The 25,792-nt window shown below is 34.4% G+C and overlaps 1 protein-coding gene and 1 long non-coding RNA gene across 2 annotated transcripts; one reads left to right on the top strand and one right to left on the bottom strand.

Moving 5' to 3' along the window:
- Nucleotides 1–361: 361 nt before the first annotated feature.
- On the bottom strand, nt 362–14,686 carry LOC126681099 (transportin-1). The gene is made up of 29 exons (XM_050376480.1): nt 14,300–14,686; nt 13,407–13,694; nt 12,785–12,874; nt 12,592–12,669; nt 12,427–12,507; nt 11,719–11,769; nt 10,850–10,935; nt 10,264–10,330; nt 10,110–10,166; nt 9,988–10,017; nt 9,826–9,885; nt 9,556–9,669; nt 8,310–8,423; nt 7,244–7,342; nt 6,339–6,464; nt 6,179–6,253; nt 5,927–5,998; nt 5,705–5,815; nt 4,263–4,346; nt 3,729–3,836; nt 3,267–3,368; nt 2,990–3,052; nt 2,841–2,915; nt 2,602–2,673; nt 2,357–2,481; nt 2,187–2,238; nt 2,040–2,108; nt 1,900–1,959; nt 362–1,065 (listed from the first exon to the last, which is right to left on the bottom strand). The coding sequence occupies exons 1-29, from the start codon at nt 14,474–14,476 to the stop codon at nt 982–984; spliced, it is 2,670 nt and encodes an 889-aa protein (XP_050232437.1). The 5' UTR covers nt 14,477–14,686; the 3' UTR covers nt 362–981.
- Nucleotides 14,687–22,428: 7,742 nt separating this feature from the next.
- LOC126681107 (uncharacterized) lies at nt 22,429–25,585 on the top strand. Its single transcript, XR_007641328.1, has 3 exons — nt 22,429–22,569; nt 24,171–24,270; nt 25,388–25,585. It is a non-coding gene; the product is annotated as an uncharacterized LOC126681107 (long non-coding RNA).
- Nucleotides 25,586–25,792: the final 207 nt, after the last annotated feature.

Here is a 25,792-nt window from a genome sequence, read left to right as displayed (position 1 = left end):
CTAAGAAAATATTATTAGATTTTTATCTTTTAAGTGATAGATATTTGTAATCTAATCTAGACTCGCTCTTACATTTTTTTTCCCTTAATTTTTATCTAAAAAATGTAATACAGCTGTGATGAATTCACATCCGAACCAGCCGTTGATTTGCACATTCCTACCATTTTTTTAACAGTTGCACAATGAGACGAGAATAGTGACGAACATTAGCATTTTGCACAGTAAATTTCAAACTCGAGAAAAGAAAACTCCATTCATCCGTTGCCTTGATAACCAAGTATCGTGGCAATTTAACGTTCAAGGTGACTTTGAAGAGCACTAAAACTTAAAAACAGTCAGACTCAAGATGATCAAAGAAACATAACCAAAGTCAAAAATTAATTCCATAAATATAGCAAGGTCCTATATAAAATGATACAAATGTATTTTGTTTGTACACTCTGGAAATCCGAGTTTTTAAGAATCTTACACTCATTCCATCCTAATCTATAAGTTACAAACCTCCATGAATAAGATGACACTTCTAAGTAACCAACTCCACTATCACCCATTGTACAAAAAAAACCTTGGGGGATCACACAAAATCCTATCCAATCCACAGGAACCGGAAACGACAAGAAAAACTCGAGACCAGAAAAGAAAAAGAATTGAAACCATATTATGATCATTATTAGCCATCCTCTTCCAGAAAACATTCAAGAAAATGCTCCGTAAAACTTGGAAGCTGCATCCTTACAGTTTCCACATCCCAATTCATATCTTTTAACTATATGTTGTTCAAACAACCAATCTGTTGAATGCTTTGAAGATTCCCCAAGTCAGCTTCAAGCTTCATGGAATTATGAATAGTGCTTTGTATGGAAAATAATAGTGATCAAACCCGACCTCTGCCAATTTTAGCTCAAATCATATAGAACAATGCACAAAATGACTATCATGGTTGATGATGCAGATACTTGAGAAAAGTTCCAGAGAATAGCATTACACTTGATATTTTGAAAGCTTCTCCTTCACAGGGGGTTCTAAAGCAGACATATATTGGTCCCATGCTCCATTCCTGAGCATCTGCAATTGTATTATTGACAGAAACAAACCGGTTCAGATTATTGCATTTTATTCCAGACCAGGGGAAGATAGTTAACAGAAACCACAAATCAATGACTCGGAACTCAAAGCATAAAAAGAGTTATTGCAATTGGGCCCAAAAGTAGCAATTTCATTTTCTTTCAGGTCTTACAATGTCCTCTGTAATGGAATGAGTTTATAGATTAATCTTCCAATAACGGTTTGTTTTGTCCCCTCAACTTGGGACTTAGGTTCAAAAGAGTTTAAGTTTGTGGTTTTGGACAAGAACACCCTTAATTTGTCAATTTTAGGTCAGTTTACACCTTTGACCATTAAGATTTGACGTCATATTAAATTGGCACGTTGTGAATTTTTTTATCCAAAACCACAAACTTGAACTCTTTGATATTTTATGTCTAGTTGGAGGGGCGAAATAAACCTTTATTGATTAATCTTCCCTAGTCAATGCACTTGAAGAAAGAAATTTCAGGATGTGTTGGTTTACAGTAACTTGGGTGACAAGGTTCAGGAGAACATAGAGAATCTGGAACAAGGGGAAGATTGATTTGTGGGTGAAATGGTTGCTAATTATACTTCAAAATCTTCTAACCATAGACGAGATTGTTTCTCATTTCATCACATAAATTTCCTCAGAAGGTTCCTTTTTATTCTAGTTCAAGTTTCTATAACTGGCTTAGTATTGTACTTTCATCACAAAGACCATTCCTTTCCAGGACAAGAAATATGGAGAAATTTATAGAGCTTTTCACGCATGTGGAAATTTCTCTTGGTATGTATTTAATTTTAAATATGTGAGATCACAGTATTACTAACCTGTTTATAACCATGCAACACCTGACAAACTTCATTGTGTAGCTCTTCGCTCCTTATTTCCTATATTTATGTATTATGTTAGAAGAAATTTTAATAATAAATTCTAAAGATAATTCAGAAACAAGCAAAGCCATTCTTACATGCCAACTTGCAATAGCTTTGCACATGAATACAAGTGAACTTAAACCTCCTGAAGGATTTGCTCGGACCTGAAAGAGATCACAAATACTCGAGTTTAGTTATTGAATCACCCCTAATGATGATAACTTCTGACATCAAATTCATACCATTGCGCATAAGCCTCGGAAAGCATCCTCCTTTTCAATATCATCACGAATCCTGCCATTCAAACATTTTCTGATGTGATGACACCATAGAACTTGGCAGAAGAAACCATTCTGCAGTTACATAAATGGCCAATACTTTCTTTTGAGCACATAGATGGACCAATACTTACGTAGACAAAGCAATACACCATGATTGCATGAAATGCTCCATATGGGGTGATACAATCTCAGGACACACCCATGCAAGCCTCCCAAGTGTGATTGCACTATTTTCTATTAGTGATTTGTTGAGGTCCTGTTTGGAAAATCATGCAATTAACAATCAAAAAACCAATTGCACATGCACTGCTGGACACCTATGCATGTGGTATGTAAAACCACATTTAGTAGAAATGATAATGACATGGATAATTACCTCTGGATGTTGAAGGATTGAAACTAAACTTGATATAAGTGTCATAACAATTGGAGAAATTTCTTGTCGAACCTATATTATAAATAATTAATTTCAATAAATAAAATTATATCAAAAAGGAAATTCTGAACAATTAAATCAGTATGTATATACATATAAATATATGCATACATAGAGAGAGAGAGAGAGAGAGTTAAAAGAAAAGAAAAACTAGAGAAAATAGAAAGCTGAGCACATACCTTGACTGCTAATTCTCCAATAGCCCAACAAGCATTGTTTGCAACAGACACAGTTTCCTTAAGCTTAGGAGTGCTCTGTGATATACATATTTTAGATAAATCTACAGCCAACCAAATAAAAAGGAAATCATAAAATCAGGTTTGCTAACCAGTTGTTTGGCTGCAGCATCAAGAAATTCGGCCAACCGAGGGCTCAAATGTACAGCACACACCTAAGGAAGTAAGTATAAAATATTCATATTGCATCAGAAGTGAAATGACAAGGAAAAAAAGGCTTAAAGAGCATAACTAAGCTTCCAGCTTATGGGAACTAGGTATAGGGCAATCAAACTATTTTGTTTTGCTAACAGATGACACTTCTCAGCCTCCATTCAACTGTACCCAATTGACAGAGAGAAATTTACTCGAGTTCAGCCAGCGACGTACCCTTGCAAGGTCTCCAAGTAGTGCAAATGCACTCTGTCGAACATCAGAAGCATCATCCATGCAACATTGCAGCAGCAGGTCCCTCAAACTGCTTTGTGAAACCTGTTAGGAAAAGTGGAGGTGGTTTTTAAGCAAGTGTATCATCCAGAAAGCCATTTGTAAAGACTGAAAAATTGACATGACAGATGGGCATCTAAAATCCATGATCAGGAGGTAACTGCATGACAGTTATCCCACCATGACCAGCATCAAGAATAAGTAAATTAGAACAAGATTTCCTTTGTAAGATAAACAATCATCTGCTGAAGAGCTTTCTTTTTTTGCATTAAGTAATGAAATAACATCACAAATAGATAATAATTTCTTTGCCAAATATATAAGAAAAAGTCAAACGCATTTCATGCACATAAAAATTAAATGGCAATTTCATATAGAATTAAGTATGGAGGGAAAAAGGAGTACCAAACTCTCAATCCCACTACCAAGACCCTCAGCAAGCCCGGAAAGGAGATCCAGAGAGCAGACAACAAATTCTTTATCATATGGAACTCCAGCTGAAACAGGGTCAACCTGAAATGTTGCACAAATTTCAAAGTTGTGCCATTAGTACAAATAAATAAATCAAGGAGCTAGGAATACAACACGATGCAAGTGTTTAGACGTGCTGGCATTTCAACTGTACAAATACCCTGTTGGATGTACTGAGAATAAAATAACACAGCCACGTAAAGCAAGCGGGTTTCTTTCATTCTCCTTGATAGGCATTGCAAGTCTTACATCAATATGATGTGCTATGCATATGGTAATTAACATAGCAGATACATATCTCATAAATACGAGTGAATGCTTCCTAGACAAGACTCCTAAGCTGTCGTATGACATATATCAGCACATTAACAAAGAAAATAAAATGAATCTTCCTGGATAGGGCAAAAATAGTCAAAAACTGAACCATAATTGCTTAACGATGAATGCCTTTCATCAAATTGGTCAAACCTTTGCTAACTGTTGGCTCTGGATGATATTTAAACACCTCTGAAATACAGGCTCAGCAAATTGAGAAAACCCTGGACCTAATGCCTGAAATAAACCAAGATAGCAATTTCCTGTATCAGACGGCATTCTTAATTGTCATTCAAAATTTAGTAAATCCACATAGAAAAATCAAAACAGCACATAGTGATAGAAATATAGAAAACAAGAAAAATAAGCGTATACTCTACTTGAAAGCTATATCATGTAGAATTAATCTCAAATCCAAGACTAGTAATAATTAAATATAAGTACAGGCTCATTTTCTTATTCGGACATCATCGCATAAAAGAAACGCAACTTGTTACACACACTTGACTGGTAATGATCTTTCAAATCATCACCATGTAAACCTACATAATGAAGTTCCAGATATCCTATATACTGGAAAACTGAACCATACTAAAGTGCATTAAACTGGACAGTTAAGTTTTGACTTTTTAGTTTCAATTACTTGAACAAAGCATAGAACATAATTTTTTCATGATTATTTGAGAATTAACTTTTTCATGATTAATTGAGAATTAACTTTTTCATGATTAATTGAGAATTAACTTTTTCATGGATTGAGAATTTATTACGCTAAAACTTGTTCAGATGTGATATTTCCTCCTTTAAATGATATTGAGATTAACACCATCAGAACTTTCAAGAGATCTCTAATATAATACACTAGCCACATTAAAAAAAAAAAGATTGATACAAAGATTGCGAAAAAAAAAACTCAAGACTTGGATTTTGCAATAATAGACAGCATAGTCAAGGTGAACTGTCTCTTTATTTTCCTTAAAACAAAATAAATAAATTGACCAACCTTTCAGTTTTCCATGCTGAGGAAGAACAAGTATATAAAAGCACAAATGAGAGAATAAAGAGAAGAAAATGAAGATCAACATTTTTTAAGGGATATAAAACATTGTCGTCAAATGGCTAACTGCCTCCCAGCAGAAGGATGTTAGACGGAGTTGGTAATTACAGTATATATTTAACAAGCACACACACAACAGACCATGATGCACAAAAAATCATGTAAATAATAAAGCCTACTGTTCCATATCCACAGTCCTACTATTGACCATACTAATAAAATATGCATGATGGAATCTTATTGATGTAACAGTGAAAAAAAGGAAAAGGTAATAATATTTTGACATTCCTCACATTTATCTCATTATCTTGATTTACATACCAGTTTGTCCCATCATTAAAGACAAAGCTTAAAGTTGTTTAGCTGTTCAAAACAGATAGGCTGCCACGATTTAAAATCGTCACAATAATACACCCCTCTAATGTCTAAGCATTTAGTTTATGATATGCTCCAAAACACAAAAAACGGTTACACTTGCTACTGCCTACTTGCAATTACATTGACATCAGATTTGCCTAAAGTGAACTGTAACGTTTACCTGTGCTATGGATGTAAAGCACTCAAGCAATGGAAATATATCTTTGTCCGAATTTGCAAGCTGCTGCCACTTTCCAATCAACGGTGGCATCAGAATTTCAAGATAACTGGGCTGCAAACCGCCGAGGTAGTAAATTAAATTATTACATAAATATACACATTTACTTTAGGAAAGATAAAGGACAAAACTAGAAACAAAGAAACAAACGCATGAAGCTGATACCTGATTCAATTCTGCTCCAACAGCATCTGCAAGAGTTCCAATAGCGTCATATACAATTCTCAGATTCCGCCTCTGTTACGTAATACAGCTTATAAGTAAAGGAATAATATTTGAGTGCACATAAAGAGGATAAGTTCATGTAAAAGCGGATGTAGAATATAAACTAATGATCAAGTCAGCATATTATCCAATAATTTAATCATTTAACATTGGGACAACACAAGCTCATTATGTAAGAGATCAGAAAGGAACCTGATATTTTCCAAAAGCACACATGAGATGTTGTAGAATAACATCTAAGCGTGGTGCCAATTCTTCAGCAGCCTCCTGAAAATATAACACAGCCATCAAAGTCTATTTTATAAGTTTTAACACTTATAAGTAAACAGCTAAAATTAACTTCTTGAAAAACCTCTTCTAGCGTTGCAAAAGCTGAGCAAGCAGCCTCTTGGACCCGCTTATTAGTATCCAGAATTCTTCGTAAAAGACCCAATAGAACCTTGTCAAATTGTTCGTAGCCTTTTTGGTTGCCAATTTCCTAAGATAGATGAAAATGGGTGATGTCAACTATATATACCAAATATACAGCTTGAAACAGAGGCAATTTAGGGTTTGTTAAGCCCATATACAAATGTGTTAAGGCCACAGCAGATTTTTGTAAGAATACAGTTTTATACTCTTGCTGATTCCGGAAATTGTTTTGTTTTATATCACTTACAAATTCTTTTTTTTCGATCAAAAAAAAATTCTTTTTCTTGTGCCTATTCAGTAATGCTAGGCCCTCCTCCAAGATTAGTCAGAGAAAGCAAGGGTGCCACTGGCCACATGAGTGTTTCTGCTTTGTTTTGTTAAGCTGCAGATCTTTAAAATTTTAAATTACCATTTCAGTGTATACATTAATATGTATATATAATTATGACCTTTTCATCTCTAGTTTTTTTTGTAACTCCACAAAAATTGTCATTTTAGTGTGTGTGTGTGTGTGTATATATATAATGGACTTGTTTGATTACAGTGAGGAGCATGGTTTAATACATTTTTAATCACATTGAATAATAAAAATTGAGCATGCTCAAAAATAAAATCACACTTCAACAAAGCATCAAGTAAAATGAAGTTTATGTGTATATCAATCTGCTGTAAGCTTAATACATTTGCAGTGGCCTTAGCAGCACCAGCAGTACAGTAGCATATTTTCTCTTTTTTCTATAGTAAATAAATATAGAGATGAATGCATCAAGTGGTTACAAATGCATCAAGTGGTTACAAATGCATCTATTTGGGTGAAGCAGCTATGTTACAAACATTTAACCATACCTGAACAATGTATTTGCTGAATCTAGAAATAGTCCAGCAAGAAATACTTCGTATGAGGGGGAAATTATCATCTAATAAAGGTATAAGAAATTCCACGATCTGCATATACAAAATATTTGTATATTATTTGAGTAAATTGGCATTCAAATTCAGCAATTCAACACAAAATAAATACATGTATTTCATGCCTCGTGACTATCGCAAAAAAAAAGGAACTACTTTTTGATGATTCGACGGGTCACAAACTATACACACGTAGAAACTTGCATCCTGATGCATGTAAAGTTACAAACCAGCATCCAACAACCCCAACACCTCTCTCTATCTCTCTTCAACCCCTCCCCATTACCCTCCAAAGAAAGAAATTGAAATAATAAATTGGTTTCATGAAAGGTACAAGGGATTTTACAAAAAAATTTAAAAAGAAAAGAAAAAGAGGGTTCAGTTAGGGATAAAAACAATCCAAACACCGATGATTGTTTAACAAAACAATCTCAAGAGCCTTTCCTAATGAAAAGTAGTAATGGAGATTAATTAAAACCAACTCAGGCTTCAAGTACACACTAAAGTAGAAGGACAAAACACAGATCATGCAGGAATGTACACCACATTTTAAGCCTTAAATTCAAATTGCAAGCTAATTTTGAGAGGCATAGAAGAAATCAACAAGGAATGGCATATTCAAATTCCAGAATCCAGAACGTATCCCCAGATTCTCAATTCTTTCAGGCCTCTATCATTTCTGTTTGTCCTCACTAAAGCTTTTTTCCAATGAATTAGGACGAATTTATCCAAAAATAAACAAAAAAGATGTGTCTTCTCACCTTCGGAGACATGGAGCACAGACCTTTATGTGCCGCCATGAAAATTTTACCAAACATAGACTCGTTACAAATAAAGAACTAGCACTCAAAATCCAGAGTATGTATAACTCTATACTTTTGCGGTAACAAGAAGAAATTTTCTAGAGCATAACATCAGAATCCTAATTATCCGGAAAAACCTGGATAATCTGCTATTATTATTTCAAATGTAAATAAGCTTAGGAACATCGAAAACAATTTACCTGAGGAAGGTGAGGGTAAAGACCACTAATGCAACCCTCAGCGATAGCACCCAGAGCCAAGACTGCTGCTTCCCTGTCTTTCCAGGCTTCATCACCAGTAGCAGAGAGCTTGCCCTGCAGATTTTAGGAATTACAAGTCTTGAATATGATATAGCTATATAGAAGCATAGAGTTTACAGTTAAAAACTTCATAGCAGGATTCTACATAGTGCAACAATCATTAAATTTCTGGCGATCCGTCTGATTTTAGCCAACCCCTATAAAGATGAGGCTCCACAGTATTTCTAGACAACTGCTTTCTTGGGGAAGCTGTTTTAATTGACCATGATAACTCATCAACGTGGCAAATGCATTAGTATAAGAACTACGGTTTGACAGGGGTAAGACTTGCCGGTCACACCACAAATTGTTAAAATAGTAGCATGTTCAGATGAAGCTCGAGTTAATAATCATACAATTATAAAAAGGCCAAATGATTCCAAACCTTTCAATTTTATCCAATTTGTCGTGAAACGCATGATTTCATTTCAATTTTGTCCAGCTACACAATTTTGCTTATGTGGCGCTGATGTGTGGCATATGCCACATCAGCACCACGTAGGCGCCACATGAATAAAATTACATAATTGGACAAAACTGAAACAAAATCATGCGTTTCAGGACAAATTGGATAAAATTGAAAGGTTTGGACTTTCGTGAAACTTTCATGAAAGGTTTAGCCTTTTTTGGTCATTTGGCCTTATAAAAAAGACTGATAAAAGAATTTCAGAATAAAAAAAAGATTAGGAGCATCAAACTACCATAATAAACAGTTAACATTTCTGATGATGATTTAAAATAACTAAATAAGAAAATAAAAAATAAATAGCACATCCTTCAATTCCAAATGAATATGAAAATAAATTGGGCCTCAATTCTTAAACTAAATTTAAAAGAAGTAACACCTCTTCAACAACCGACATAAATACAGAGGCATTCAAATTGAATTGTTGCCTTTACACTTTCAATGGACAGCCATCACAACCCAACTTGAATGAGCCAAATACAGTGTTGACAAGGAACTATATGATTTCAATTTCAAATAAGCTAGAAGGAACACTGGGAAAAAGTATATAAAACGGGGGAAAGTAAAGGAAATGAGACACCCAAGGATGATGTCCCGGCTAATGCACCCAAAAAATTAAAACAAAAGGCAGAAAAAAAAATTAATATGTTAAACAAAAAAAAACAAATAATAATAAACTACCTGAACAACAGGCAACAGTGTAGGAAGAATCTCATCTCCAAACACATTTGATAGAATATCAAGAGCAGCTGCACTACATTTCCTTAAATTCCATACATTGACTATGTCATCATCCTGTCAAATATCCAAAAATTATTTTTTGATAAAATTTCAATAGAAACAGCCAAGCAGATAACCTACTATTTCCACTATAAAGCAGAAGCGTGTACCCATATCTACTTATCATAAACTTCCGAACAAAACATATAAAAAAAGCTTTTAGATACTCACATCATCATCTGCACTTTCTGATCCATGAATACGTGATGAATGAAAACGAGGTTTCAGATCCTGCAGTTGCAAAGTATATAATAAGAAGGAAATAGATCAAATAAGTGATAGTAAGAAGCAAAATAATAATCTCAGGCACAAGCAATTGAAGGAGACAAGAACCTGATCCCGGTCTGGAAGAGACTCTTCCTCCTGAAACAGTGAATTAATTCTGAGAATTCTGACTTGCAACAAATGTGCATTCAAAATGATATAACAACTCAAACATATCCAGAAACACTAACCTCGGCATCAACAAGCGCCTCATCATCCTCAGCATAAGCCATATTTGACAGCAACATCTGCAAAAATAAGCAGCAGATGCAATAAAAGAAGGCACAAATTTGAAAATACAGGTGCAATAATATAGTTCAGGAAGCCAAAAATTAGATATAGTACTGGAATCAGGCGAGGAAGGAACTCTCTCAAATTATCTGGCGGTAATTGAGCATCACAATATGCAGACCTGCCAATCAATATGACAATTAAAAATAAAGAACTGAAACGACACAGATGAGAGTACAAAGCTGAAAAAATGTGACCAAAGGGTTAAACTTACTATTATGCTACTATGAAATGAAATAAAATTCAACATAAAAAGAAAAAAAATTCCTAATTCTTCCGTGGAAGAAATAGCACAAGGAATTATGGAGTTCTCAACCCCGAGTAACACAAAATTTCGCCTTCTAAGGTTACCAAGAACACCAATTTCACGCATATGTCATCATTAGAACCGTTTTCCATCTGATGCTACCAGATTAAATCTGGCAAACTAATAACTGCAACATGATACCTGAGTGTGAAGCATGAAAAACTATAGACTCGCTTTATCTTGTATTCAAATATTTAATTAACCAGCTGCGGGTACCAATAATTGAACGCTATGACCGACAAATAACCAATCAACCCAAAAGTCCAAACTCAAACTCTAAGATGTGGAAAGCAAACATATTAAAATTGTGAAGTTCATAAAGTGGAGAATTACCAAAATTCACAGGCTTCAAGAGCTACTTCCTCATCACCATCCTTGTTTACTTGCAAAACATATTCAATCACATCCCTCAAGTGTGGCTGAAATTGATGACAAGTCACATCAATGGAACGTTATAAAAAAACAATGGTGACAATCAAATTAGAACTCTTTCAGCACCGCAATTGTTTGAGCTGGTTTCAGCTAATGCAACTGCTGGGCCAAACAGATACAAGCTTGTCAAACTCGTTTTTTATTAACCTAGAATCGGTGAAGGGTTCATAAACTTGGATGGTAAAATGGGTAATTTATGCATTGTTGAATACAATTTCAACTTAAAACTTTTCAATTGTTTTATTTTTGTAAAGGAAAATATCCATCACGACCACATTAATGTAAGGAAAGCATATATCACTAAAACAATTATGTTAACTAATTTATTTTAATGTCAGATCCAGCACAATTTTAGTTCTGAAAGAACAAACTATATGTGAGAAGCAAGAACTTCCAGATTCATTATTAACATATTAGTTATGTAGGCATTTGTTGATTCAGTATCTAAACCACAATTTTGATCTTGACTATACTACAATTACAAAGCGTAAAAGTTGGAAAATCATAATATTAAACGACACTGTGACATTACCTCGCAAAATTGTTTATTTAATATCCATAATTGCAAATTGAATCAGATATTTCTCACTCACTTGCACAGTTTAACTTGTAAAATCGTAAGAGTCAACAAATGATTTTAACAATGGACTAGGCCAAATGAAATACCCTAGATTTGACACCAAAAATAAATTAAAAAAAAACGTAAAAGATGATAAGACAGTGGAATAAGATAGAGCATGCATGAGACCAAAATTCAACAAGATGTCCACCTCTAAGAAAGATGGTCGAACTTCGATTAACTGAACAAAAGCTGCACAAACCTGTTCGACAGAAAAACAAAAAGAAATATAAGGAAAAGAAAAACATTATACAACATGTACGAGAAGCTAGGCATGTGAATAATAAGTGAGAAGTTTCTGCAAGTTGTGAATTTATCAAACTGCTACAAGAACCCAAACATGGCAATGGACATCCATTCAGAAAATAAACACCAGACGTTATAAAAATTTGAACGAGTATAGCCAAAGTCAAAATAGAATAAAGAAATTCTTAATATACCAGCAAAAGAAATAGATATCCACAACGCTTTTTTTTATTTAGCACCAAATACAACAAAGTTTGAATAATATTGGGTCCTTAAAATCAACATTTAATGTTTAAATTATTTTTTAGTTCGCCAAGATAGAAACCTAGAATTAGAAACTGACACATAAGCTATTAAAACAGAGACAATAGTCTCCCTCGGCCAGGCATGAAATAAGAACCAAAGATAATATCTAAATTTTACTCCAGTTGAATGAGAGAAAGAAGGAGATGGGTGCAGCCCAACTAAACACCACTGATAATAGAAATGACATAATTAATAGGCCAAATCTTATGGTCAGATTACTCACAGTCGATAAAGCAACTGACTATATTAAATGCCCAGAAGAGCTGACAGAATTAATTAAAAAAAAAGGCAATGAGAAAGTATTCACCAATTTCCGAACTTCTGCAGTAGGATCATTAGCAAGAACGAACAAACCCTGAAGATATTGACTCATAGATGCATATAAGGCCTGCAAAATATTAACCTATAATATAAGAACTACACATAGAATCTCGATTATATAATAATGGTAGACAGATGTATCAAGACATACCGCAGGCATTAACATGATGTACTGGTTCACACAACCCAAGGCAAGTTTTCTCAATGAACTATGTGTTGACTGGAAAAACTGTTAATAGCAAAACCAAGTCAAATTTAGAACATAAAGAGAAAGACTTATACTAATTGGTCATAATAGTTATCCATGTGACAAGTTTGTCAAAAAGAAAGGCATCCGATCTCACATGATAAAATCGAGGAAGAAAAATGTTAATGGGACGATCAGGTAAACCAGGAACATCAGAATCCAAGACTTGAGGGATATCTTCACAAATCTGCATGAAACAGCATCATAATGACATGGCGAATATTGCAAAATTAGGCAAATAATAAAGATTCTAATATGAGGTATAGCAGCAAAATTCCCATCAAACAAACCACCATCAACCCAGGTACTGAATCCACAATCTTGTAGATATTACAGCATCAAACTCTCAAGAAAAATTTAAAAAAAGGGCATTTGTGACGTGATAATTGAGACCGAGAAGCATTCGCAATAAAGTCATCAATATGTATGAACCATTAACCCACTAACAATCACCTTACAACAACAGAAATGATATCCTAAACAATGATGTCACAAGGCCACCTAAAACCAACCATTTCCTTGTAAATGCAAAATTCCGCAGATTACAACAATATGTGTATAATGTATATCATCATGAAAACATAGAGCTAGGAGATCATGTGACAAATTATTCTAGCATAACTTAATCAATGCCATCTTTCAAATCCTCAGTCCTGACTAGAAGGACCTCAGTTCCATTACTAATAAGCTAGCTACTAATTTTAGAATTTAATGCATACCTTCGATAAAGCATCCATGGCACCCTCCATGTGATTTGGATCATTACTGTCCAAGCAAGTTACAAGAGCCTGCAACAGCTCAGGCCACCCTGAAATCCCCTCTATTTGAACAATAACACTTATAATGGTCCCAGCTGTTGATCTAATATGCCTATCTGCTGCTCCTAAAGACGGCAACAACTCTAACTTGATAAACTGTTTGTGTGCAGGAGCCACTGATTGAAATGCAGTTCTTAGGTTGTTCTTTAGCAGCAGACCCGCAGCTTGTCGAATCTCCACGGATTTACCCTGTTTCAAGGACCAATAAAAATTGTCTAAGGCATTGCCTAAATCAATTTACTTTGAAAATTCAGGGAATGGCATGTCACAGTAAGAAAACATGTTTATCCATGTGATGACACCTTTGGACAGTTTGGTTAATCATGGAGAGCAAGCTAATGTGCTAACCAAGTAATTCTAGCAATTGCATCCCGTTGATATTTTATTTGAATAATTCTTTCTCCTAGAGTATAGTTGTTTATGGAAATGAAAAGCCCGTAGAAGATGTTGGAAACTGGAATATTTCTATTCTAACTTACTTCCATTAAACAAATTGGATTGTTATTATCAAGATGATTAACTCAACGATCTTTGAACTTGGAACGAAACTAATTCGTATCATCATAGTATTTTGAGTTTCTAACAATACGAATTCAACTCAAAAACTAAACTCTAAAGCTACTTTTCAACCCACAAAAAAACTGTTAAAACTCCACAAAATCCTACTGAAAAAAACTCCAAATAATCAACCTTTTCAACAAACTAACACCACCGTTTAACATAATCAAGCAATTAAAACAAACCCAGAAAACAAAAACACTCAACAAACCAATCCAAACAAAACCCGAAATTACCTCGGCACGAGCCAGGATAAAAACAAGGTAATTATTGAAATCAGGGAACTGAGAATAGTGCTGAAGCTGCTGCCAAATCTGAGACTTATCAGCAGTAGAAGAAGGCGAAATCTGATTCTCAAGTAATCCACAGATCTCCTTGAACCCTTCCTCCTGTGGCTGCCATGTCGCCGCCATTGTTTATCAGAAGCAGCAGAAGACAAAGAGGAAGGAGGAGACTAGTCTTTGAAATTAATTTTGGTTTTTAAATTTTGGAAAATTGGGGTTTTGAATATAAATTAATATATATAGTGCTCTTCTTCCAAGCAAGTGCGTGTCTGCTGCCTCTGTGTAAAATTACTGTAAATAATTGTACAATGGAGGCAGATAAAGATGTGTATTATTATTTGAGAGAGTTAAAAGAGAGAATACTTTTGGGTTTTCACTACTTTATTGGGGTTTTGTTGTGTACATTATTTACCATTAAAGAAATTTTTGAATTTATGGTAACAAATATTAGGGGTTAGCAAATGGTTCGGTTCGGTTTGATTTGGTTTGTTTTAATTTAATTAAAACTCAATTAATTAAAGAGGAAATTAGATTGAGTAGGTGATTTGCAATAGTAATTGCATATGTACGTGTCGTTTTGATTGTAGGGCGTTTAGTCTTTACTAATAATATGGAAAGAACGGATTTTTTTCCAACTTTAGTTAGATTTAGGGTCTAGCCCGTCTTCAATTTGAAGCCAGCTAAAAAAACAGATGTGTGTTACCAGCGCGGCTCACTTTTGTTGCAGAGGAAAACTCGTTTTATGTTTTTGCAACAAATGCTCAGACATTGTAAAACTACGTGCTTAAGTCTAATTTATTGTAAAATGTGTAATTATGCATGTTGTCTCTTTTGTTTTTTTTCCCCTCTATTTCTTCATTCAATTTGTGTGTTTATTTTTCTAATTATGATATTATTTATATAGGCCCAAAAAATTTCTCGATAAGGTCATGAGCTGTAATGGACTTATTTGGGTATGCAGCCCATTTAGCTAATTAGATTATATTTTTCATATTTACCTCTTTTTAAGAGTTTTATTTTCATTATAATCGGTTTCCTATTTTAAGGGATGGTCCCTATAAATAGCTGGATTTTTTATTTAATAGATGACACATCATTTTCAAACAAACCAAAAACCAAAGTTCGGACTTTTTATCTTAATGTACGGATTAATATTAACATAGGAGTAGATTTGATGTTAATTCTGTTTGGATTTTTTATCCACCGAATTAATACTATTAATTTTGACACTAATCCTGCTTGAACTCCTAGGTTTCCGGATTAATACTTTGCGAGTCAATCCTATTGGGACCTCTAGGACTCCAGATTAATTCGTTATTGGACGTGACTTATGAGTTACACTTCGTGACTCGTGAGCTACATTTTGTGACTCTTGAGCTATATCTCGTGACTCCTGAACTACATCTTGTGACTCGTGAGCTATACTTTATGACTCTTGAAATATACTTTGACGAACTGATTAAAGCATCAAATCTGAATGGAACCTGCCTATAATTTCAAAGATTCGAGTGGCGGATTATATCCATACAGACATCTTTCGGCGACTCCACCTAGAACTTATGTATGGCTAGCATAAAAATCGGTGACTTAAAAGACGATTAGAGACACACTCGATTAATAAGTCGTGCTTTATCTGAAAGAAAGAGAATATTTTTTGACGATATTGATTCGGATATTGAAAAAATTATGGCTAAGGATAAAATTGTGTTACTAACAACCAAAGCACCTGTCACACTACCTATGGAGGTGACTCATGCCGATCCTTCAAATAAAGACTCGACTCTCGGACACAAGGCAGACCTAGCTGATTATGGGCGTGAGTTACCTCCCATTCGGCCATCCCTGACTCATGTTGATCTTTTGAAGAATAAGATCACATATGAAAATCGGCTTGGATATTATGGAGGAGACCAATCGGCGAGGGCCATGAAGACCGTACCAGACTTCAAAAACATATCGAGTCAGACATACTAGACACGAGAAGAAGCTTATTAAGCATAATGGATAACAACTCAAAAATCATGGCTCAACGAGACATTGCCGAGACTACCATCAAGAGGGTTAATCTTGGCTATACACCAGCGTGGATTGGCTCGTAAGGAGGGATTGTCGATCAGACGCCACTGGTCAATCGATCTGGTATGAAGTACGGTGTTGTAACTTATAATAATGCTTCGAGACATATAGAGTACGGTGTTGCAACTCACAATAACGATTCGAGACATATGGAGTATGGTGTTGCAGCTCATGGTAACAATTCGAGACATATGAAGTACGGTGTTGCAGCTCACAATAGCGATTCAAGACATATAGAGTATGGTGTTGCAGCTCATAATAATGCTTATAGACATATAGAGTATGGTGTTGCAACTCACAATAATGACTCGAGACGGTGCTGCAACTCACAATAATTATTCGAGGGAAATGGAGTACGGTGTTGCAGCTCACAATAACACTTCAAGCCACTTGTAGTTTGGTGCGGTCGATCACTATAATGCTTTAAGACACATGAAGTATGGCGCAACCAATTACATCAATGCTTCAAGTCATAACCAATGGTGTGGTCGATAACAACAATGCTATAAGTTATGTGCAGCACGTCTCGGCTAATCAAAATTATGAATTACACGAGTCCGGATGGCAACCTACATTGGGTGATCGGATCCACACACCGGAGGAGATCGAATCATTGATTCAGTTGGCCGATTAGAAGATCATATTGTCAAGTCTATTAGCTAATCAAGAGATTGACTCGTCGAGTTAGTTGTTTGATCATAAGATCACCTCGTTGAGACCATAGTTGATCAGAAGATCACCTCGTCGAGTCTATTGGATGATTAGGAGATCACCCCATCGAGTATATCGGCCGATCAAATCCACACACCAAAAGAGATCACCTCGTCAAGTCTATTGGCCGATCAGATCCAGACACCAGAAGAAATCAGCATGACATACCCATGAGTATATCAAATCCACATACCAAACAAGTTTGGTTTCATTGGTCCATTATGAGATCATATTTATACATTACCCAACTTGGACTTGAAAAGTGAACCTGGTGCCTTGATATTTACACCAAACACGACCCTCTTACAGTACGGACAATTCAAATTTTGAGCAAGAATAATGTCAATCCAATCTCAAGAGGAGGCAAATGTTGCAAACATCTTTTGACGCAGGGGCATCACCAAGCCAATAGAATTATGGGGGTCACAATAAGATAAAGAGTTGGACAGTCAACATGGTACAACCAAACTTTGATCGAATCCTAAGAAGAGGACATATCACGAAACAATGGAGTCCAAGAGGGCCAAGATAAAAATCGCCTAAGTCAAAGATAGTATTTGAAAAGAATAAGTGTCGCACTCTAATATCAGAGTTTACTTGTCCTTTTTGCAAGACATATTTCACTGCCAAACAACACAAAAATGAACCTCGCAAGAATCTAAAGACATTCAAGCCTCAGTCTTCTATAAAAAAAGACTCATTCATGTCAATCATAAAAATATCAAGTCACATGGTGGGCTAGAGCAAGAGGGGCGATACGACGAGAGGCATTTTGAATGACCACACTCAATAGTGCATAAAGTTAGAAAACTTTGGATAGAGAAAAAAAAAGTGGATGTTAAGCTATCTAAAGAAATACAAAAGTACGATCAAACTGAAATTGAAGAAAATTTCATCATAAGGGGGCAAGTAATAATCAGTTGGAAGTTGCAAAAAGAAAGCAACCAAGGTCGCCCTTCAAGTACAAGCCTTGGAGTGAAGAGGTTGTGTAACGATGTCTTATTGTCGACATTACGCGAGCTTAAAAAATACTCTGAAGCTGTTGAGCCATCAGGTATCAAGTCAACAGCCTCTAAGGACATTACCATAAGATCTAGGGTCTCTAATGGATTCCTTCGTGCGTTTATTAATGGTTAAACCAGGTTTATTACGGGGGAAATCATGATTATGGGCATTCACTGTTCTAGGGTTTTGCAGGGTTTTTGACGGATCTGTGCCTACGGGCTTTTTAAAATTACAATTTCGTGCCTGTTTGGAAAATAATTTCAATTTACTGTCTGGGACCACCCAATCCGCGATTTAAAATCGCGGATTGGGTTAATTACTCAATTTTGAGTAATTAACCCAATTTAATGCCATCCGTGATTTAATATCGCGGATGGCATTAAATTTATTACCGTTGGAAGCTCAGCTTCCAACGTCACATTCGCGTCCCTCCCCTTCCACCCCGGTCGCGGATCTGTCGCATATGTTTTTTTCGGTATCAGAGGCTTGGTTGAACAGTCCAGGTCTCGGGGGGCTCTTTCGAGGAGTTACAGTCCAGCAGTATTCAGTTTACGGGTCCGTCCTTCAGCCTCCTTCCGCAGTCACAGAAGGCACCCACTACTGCACCGGCTGCAGATGATCAGGAGCTATCCCTAGACGACGATCACGAGAGCGAGGGCCCGCCAGGTGACAGACCGGGTGACAGGCAGTATCACGATCTTACCGAGAGCAGTCTGCGCCGCAGACAAGATATGGGGTACGATATGAGGACTCAACTGGAGAAGAACACTAGATATCGAGATTATTTATGATTTTGTTGTTTTTTTAGACACTTTAAACTTTGTAATCCTACTTTATTTTATCGACTATTCCGTATTATTATATCGTTCATCAGTTCATATTGTTTATGCAATTTGTAATTAGTAAAAACAGAAAAAATAATATATAATGCTAACTAAAAAACGGTTTTTATATTTTTATTAGAATTTTAACAAAAAAATTTAAAAAATGGAATTTATTCAAAAACGCTAACTAAAATAATTTTTTTATATTATAGTAATTTTTAAAAAAAATTGGAAATAACCTGATTGGGTAAATAATACCCAATCATTGGGGAGACAGGTTACTGTCTCCCCAATGATTGGGGAGAGATGCAATCCGCGATCTAATATCGCGGATTGCATTAAACTGGGTTAATTACTCAGAATTGAGTAATTAACCCAATCTGTGATATTGAATCGCGGATTGCCACCCAATCCGCGATTTAAAATCGCGGATTGGGTGGTCCCAGGCACTAAACTGGAATTAATATCCAAACAGGCACGAAATTATAATTTTAAAAAGCCCGTAAGCACAAATCCGTCAAAAATCCGGGTTTTGCATGAAATTCTTATCATTCCTGTCAGAATTGTCATGAAACAAAGTTTTGGGGAACCTTGAGACAAAGGCCCTAATTTTAAAGGACCCAATCAAAACTGAATTCATTCGATTAACCATCTCGGTAATAGATTAATTCCTTTCAATGTGAAGAAAACAAAATTGTTTGTTCATCCTATTCTTTCTCCTTGTAATAATCATTTTCCATAAACCCTAAATTTCTCAAAAGTATGTTGCAAATTTATATAAAACCAATGGTCTGGATATTTCTCGAAGTAAATAACTGTCTCCTTACAAGCTAGTGTTGACTGGAAGAAGGCTCGAAATTGGTCGGAGTTTGGCGGTTGAAGGTGTTTGGCTTAGGGTTAAGGTTTGAGTTAGGGGAGGCATCATACACATCTTTTTCGTGAAATATTATTGTTGCTCCTTAAAAAAATTATTGAATTTTAATAAGAATGTAAGGAAACATTTAATTGATTTTAGCATCCAAGTATGCGTTAATGTGAGATATAAGTGAAGTTAATGGCATATAATTTTAATGATTATGGATTGAGATTTGCATAGTAAAAAACAATGAAACATGAATTGAAATGTATTGTTATATAAACTCATCTACGTGTGTGAATGAGTTTAATATCTGAAATTTTATGTGGCTCTCCTGATTTGTGATAGGTTGCATATAGTTTTAGGATAAACTATATTATATGTTTCTGTGTTTAATTGCAACCGATGTTGATATATAACAAACTTGTTATGGTTTTCGGAGCTACTGCTCTCATTCCCTAGCGTCGATCATGATTCGTGAAATTAGATCATGATAAATTATTTAAGAACAAAGGATCACTTTCCCATAAACTTAGCACAAAGTATAAAAAAAACGTCCAAATTGGCAAAACCGGATCACTTTTACCCCGAAATTGTCAAAACCGGCTCAAAATATTCCTATGATGATGTGGCATCTTAATTGAAGAGTGAGTTTTATAAATATCATAATTTATTCTAATTAAACTCCAATTAATCAAAATTAAACTCTAATTAATTCGGCGGCCTTTTTGAACTTTTTCAAAAAAAAAAAATTCTGATTTCTGGCGATGAGGAGGCTCCTCCTCGCCGGATCTGGATTTGTCTCAGGCAAACCTAGATGCGTCTGGATTCTCCTGAGACGAACCCATTTGCATCTGGTTTGCCTAAGGCGAACACAGACGCCTCTGGGTTTGCCTGAGGCGAACCCAAATGCGGTTTCTCAGGCGAGGAGGAGCTCCTCGTCGCCTGAGAAAGGAAAGTTTGATTGTTTTTTTTATTAAAAATATAAAGAACGAAGGATCACTTTACCCCCTGAACTTGGCACAAAGTATTAAAAACGTCCAAATTAACAAAATAGGATCACTTTTACTCTGAACTTGTCAAATTTGGTACAAAACCCCCCTCCCCCATTCTCACTTAAGAGAGTGAGACACACTCTCCGGTTTTGATGGTGGTTTTATTTTACCAAGGTGGTTTTATTTTAACAATTTTATCCCTTTATTTCAAAACTTAAAATAACAAATTAACCCTTCAATTTTAAAATTTTTACAATTTTTTAATTTTAATATATTCATAATTCTATAAAGTCAAAAATCGTAAAAATATTATATACTAAAAATTAATTCGACTCCTCGGAACGGACTCGGTGGATCTGTTTATCATTTTTTCAAAATAAAAAATGATGAACAAACTCAGGTCTGTTCATCATTTTTGCAAATAAAAAATGATGAGCAGACCCAAGTCTGTTCATCACAAATGATGAACAGACCTTGGGTCTGTTCATCGTTCTCTTCCTTAATGGAAGAGTTTTCTCTTCCATTAAGGAAGATGAACAGAGCCATCTGGGTCTGTTCAAATCTGCTCTTCGAGGAGCAGATCTGCTCCTCGCTTGAGGAGCAAGGATTCGAGGAGCTGTTGCTCCTTTGAGAAGAGGAGCAACAACTTCTCTTTTCCGGCGAGGAGGCTCCTCCTCCTCGCCGGAATTTTTAAAAATTGATTTTTTTTTTGAAAAAATTTCTAAAATGGTCCCTAAATTAATTAGAGTTTAATTATGTCTAATTAGTATTTAAATATGATTAATTATAATAAATTATGATTAATTAGAAATCCACTCTCCAATTAAGGTACCACGTCAGTATAAGGGTGTTTTTTAGCCGGTTTTGACAAGTTCAGGGTAAAAGCGATCCGGGTTTTCCAATTTGGACATTTTTGATACTTTGTGCCAAGTTGAGGGGGTAAAGTGATCCTTTGTTCAAAATATAAAATATGGGGTTAATTCGATATATAAAATTTTAAAATTACAAGGATTAAATTGTATTTTTAAAAAATTATTAGGTATTAATTTAAAATGATAAACAAATATTCGGACCATTTTAAACTTTTTACCATAAAAAAGTACCCTGAAAACAAAACGACTATCGAAACCGGAGAGTGTATCTCACTCTCTTAGGTAACTGTAATATCCCGTATTATTTGTTAGTATTTATTTTTGCGCGTGTCCAATTTTAATTAATTAGGACCTCGAAAATAGTTAATAAATTCACGAGATGAATTTATAAGTGTGAAAATGTGATTTGGAGTGTGTTTTGCCTTAAGTTTGACTTTTGGCAATTTTATGTGTTAAATGTGAATTTTACGATTTTACGCTAAAAACCGTCAAAATAATTATTTTAATTATTTTAAAGGCCCAAAAATATTTTAATTCAGCCCATATGTTATGATTTAATGTTTTTGAATATTTGAGAAATTTGAGTTTATTTTGCCCCTAGAGTTCGATTTATTTGCAAGAATGCCATAATGGCAAACTTGTAAATAAATGAAACATCAAACTAATATCTAGATATTTCTCTAGACAAACTTGATGTCCAAGTTTCTTAATCTTTTTCTTCATTTTTTCTAGACATATTCATTCACCATTTGAGATATCCATTGCCAAACTCTCAACTAAAACACAACCTCCATTTTTTTTCATTTTTTCATAAAATTTCCTTAACAAAAATCGTTGCAATTTTTCCGTAGATTAATAATCTACCATTGCATGTAGGATCAAGGTATACCTTCAACCTCAAATAATTATTTTTATTTTACGATGTTGTTTGAGTTTTAGATACATGCTTAGGTTGTTAAAAATTGTGGTTTGATGCTTAAATAATCGGTTCTAGTTGTTGTTTTGTTGGGTTTCGGATTTAAATTAATTTTGTATGTGGAATTAAATTATTGTTTTAAATTTCTGGGCTGATGTTAAAAATGAATTTAATATATATGTTAAAGGTTGATTTTCATAGATTAAAGTTGATTAAAATGTTGGGTATTATTTATAAATAATGGGTTTCGATTTTTAGAATTTAATTTCTTTAAAAATTGCTAAAATAGGAGTAAATGAATTGATTTTAAATTTCTAAAAAAAAAATATTTTTATATGATTAGTATGTTTAATTGATGATGAATAAGTGGTTAATTGTGAATTTTTGATGGTTTATTAACCGGGTTCGGTTTCGAGAATTTAATTAGTTAAAAATTGTTAAAATAAGGGTATTTATGTCATTTTAAATTTCCGGGCTGAAATTATTTATAAAAATTTATAAACTTTATTTTTTGATTATTTATAGAATTAAAGTGATTAAAGTGATGTGTTTTGACGGATTAATAATCGGTTTTAATTATTAATTGTTTATACGGTTTTAAATTGTTAAAATTATGAAAAATAATTTATTTTAATTTTGAGGTTGCTGTTTTTAAAATATTAAATAAAAATATATATTGGTTGATTTTTGGGTGATTAAAATTGTGTAAAAATAATTTTTGAGCGTTTTAACGGTTTTTAAAGCTCATCGGAGCTTGACCGGAATCCGGTGATCGGAATTTGGTGACCGGAGTGATCAAAACATAAATGGGATTATGAGTTTGAGAGTTGATGATTTATTGAATTTGGTTGGGTTTGGACTTGATTGTCAAAATTTAAAGTTTAGGAGTTAAAGTGTAATTTTCATAAAAATAAAGGACCAATCGGTAATTTAACCATATTTCCAGATTATTGATATATATAATCTGATGTGAAATGATTTTTAGAATTATAAATGATTTAAATGAATTTTGGAAAGATTTGAATGTTTTTGCCGAAAACTAGAGTTTTGGGGTTAAATTGTATTTTTCCAAATTTAAGGGGTTACATGGTATGTTAGCCAAAAAATTCCAGATTATGTAAGTTAATAATACGAGATAAAATGATTTTGTCGAATTTGAAATTAATTGATTTACGAAAGGATCTAAACGGTCAATTTTGAAAAGTTTGAGGGTATTTTGGTATTTTGACCAAAAATGGAATTTAAGCAAATATGGGGCTGTTTTAATAAATTTAAATAAATAACCTTGAAGTGGAAAGTATTATTTGATATAAGAAAATATATTTTATATAATAAAGTATATTTATGAAAAATGAAATATTTAAATGAATATTTCTGAAAAATGGTTTTATGTGTAAAAAGAGATAAGTAAAGAAAAATTACATGAATAAAATAAGTTATGAACTTATTAAATAAGAAATTATTTAAAGGCTAAAATTAATTAATTAAATTAAATTAAGATGGTATAGAGTTAATTCCAGAGTTAGGATTTTATTAATTAAGAGAATTAATATTTTGATCTTAACTAGATTCGACAAGTTGTCGAGCTATCGGGTCGGAGGACCAAGAGAACTAACAGAGTTGTTTAAAGGAGCATTGACGGAGTAATACCGTAGTTAAACAGTTTCTGTAAGTACATGTTTTTACATTTCGGTATTCGTAAAATTTCATATTTTAACATACTGTGTGATATATGTGTTGCGGTGTTATATGCTTACATGCCTTGTATGGATGTATGTTTTATGTATATACTATATGTATATATTATTTTGATATAGAAAGGTACACACATAGTTTTGAGACTTGTTATGCATTTGCTTATACTTGAATGTGTGTTACATCGGTTGGCTGTGCTATCGATGTCAGTTTATGTGTGTGTTACATCGGTTGGCTTCGCTATCGTTGTCAGGATTGTGTGTGTGTTACATCGGTTGGCTTCGCTATCGATGTCAGGATTGTGTGTGTGTGTTACATCGGTTGGCTTAGCTATCGATGTCAGGATTGTGTGTGTGTTACATCGGTTGGCTTCGCTATCGATGTCAGAATTGTGTGTGTGTGTTACATCGATTGGCTTCGCTATCGATGTCAGGATTGTGTGTGTGTGTTATATCGGTTGGCTTCGCTATCGATGTCAGGATTGTGTGTGTGTGTTACATCGGTTGGCTTCGCTATCGATGTCAGGTTATGTGTGTGTGTTACATCGGTTGGCTTCACTATCGATGTCAGGATTGTGTGTGTGTTACATCGGTTGGCTTCGCTATCGATGTCAGGTTATGTGTGTGTGACATCGGTTGGCTTCGCTATCGATGTCAGGATTGTGTGTGTGTTACATCGGTTGGCTTCGCTATCGATGTCAGGTTATGTGTGTGTGTTACATCGGTTGGCTTCGCTATCGATGTCAGGTGGATATGGTTGATCGGTTGGCTGTGCTATCGGTCCCATAAGATTATGCATATATGTTATATTGGTTAGTTTTGCCATCAATGTTAGATGGATAAAATTGAGAATTGTGTTCTCGATTTAAAAGTCAAAGTGAATGGTTGACTTTTATTGATATGGAATGTCTTGTCAAAATATGTTATGTGTGAGTTCAAGCTTCAATGGTTTTTAAAATATTTTTAAAGGTTTTCAAAAATACGTAAAGTTATTTTATAATACAAAACGTTTTTCACTTTATGTAATATTTATTTGTAACAGCATGAACTCACTCAGTTTTATACTGACCCACTTCTCCAAACATTTTCAGGAAAAGCTGGTCCGATTTTGAAGGAGGCTTCCGAATGTTTGTTTCTCGGAAGTCTATTTTGGTAAAAGACTGTAAAGAAGGTTTTAAGTTCTAGTTGTCCGTAGTAGACTAGTATAGTCTTATTGTATATAAATGTTTTAAAGCACATTTAAACTCTGATGTTTTGTCCCATCAGTTATTTAATAAATGATTCATACATTTCTATTTTCAAAGCGAAAAATTTATAGTGTTTTTCAGGCTTGCTACGGGTTTCGGAGCAACCACTCCCATTCCCTAGCGCCGGTCTCGACTCGAGATTTCGGGTCGTGACAATAACGTCCAACAATATATCTCTACATGGACTTGAACTGAAAATTAATTGTACGATATTACTGCTCAGAAATTTAGATGCGCCAAATGGACTAT

This window comes from Mercurialis annua, linkage group LG5, assembly GCF_937616625.2.
Source record: "Mercurialis annua linkage group LG5, ddMerAnnu1.2, whole genome shotgun sequence".
Classification (NCBI taxonomy): Eukaryota; Viridiplantae; Streptophyta; class Magnoliopsida; order Malpighiales; family Euphorbiaceae; genus Mercurialis; species Mercurialis annua.
The sequence above is the reverse complement of the archived record's forward strand: the minus strand, read 5'-3'. Positions and strand labels throughout refer to the sequence as shown.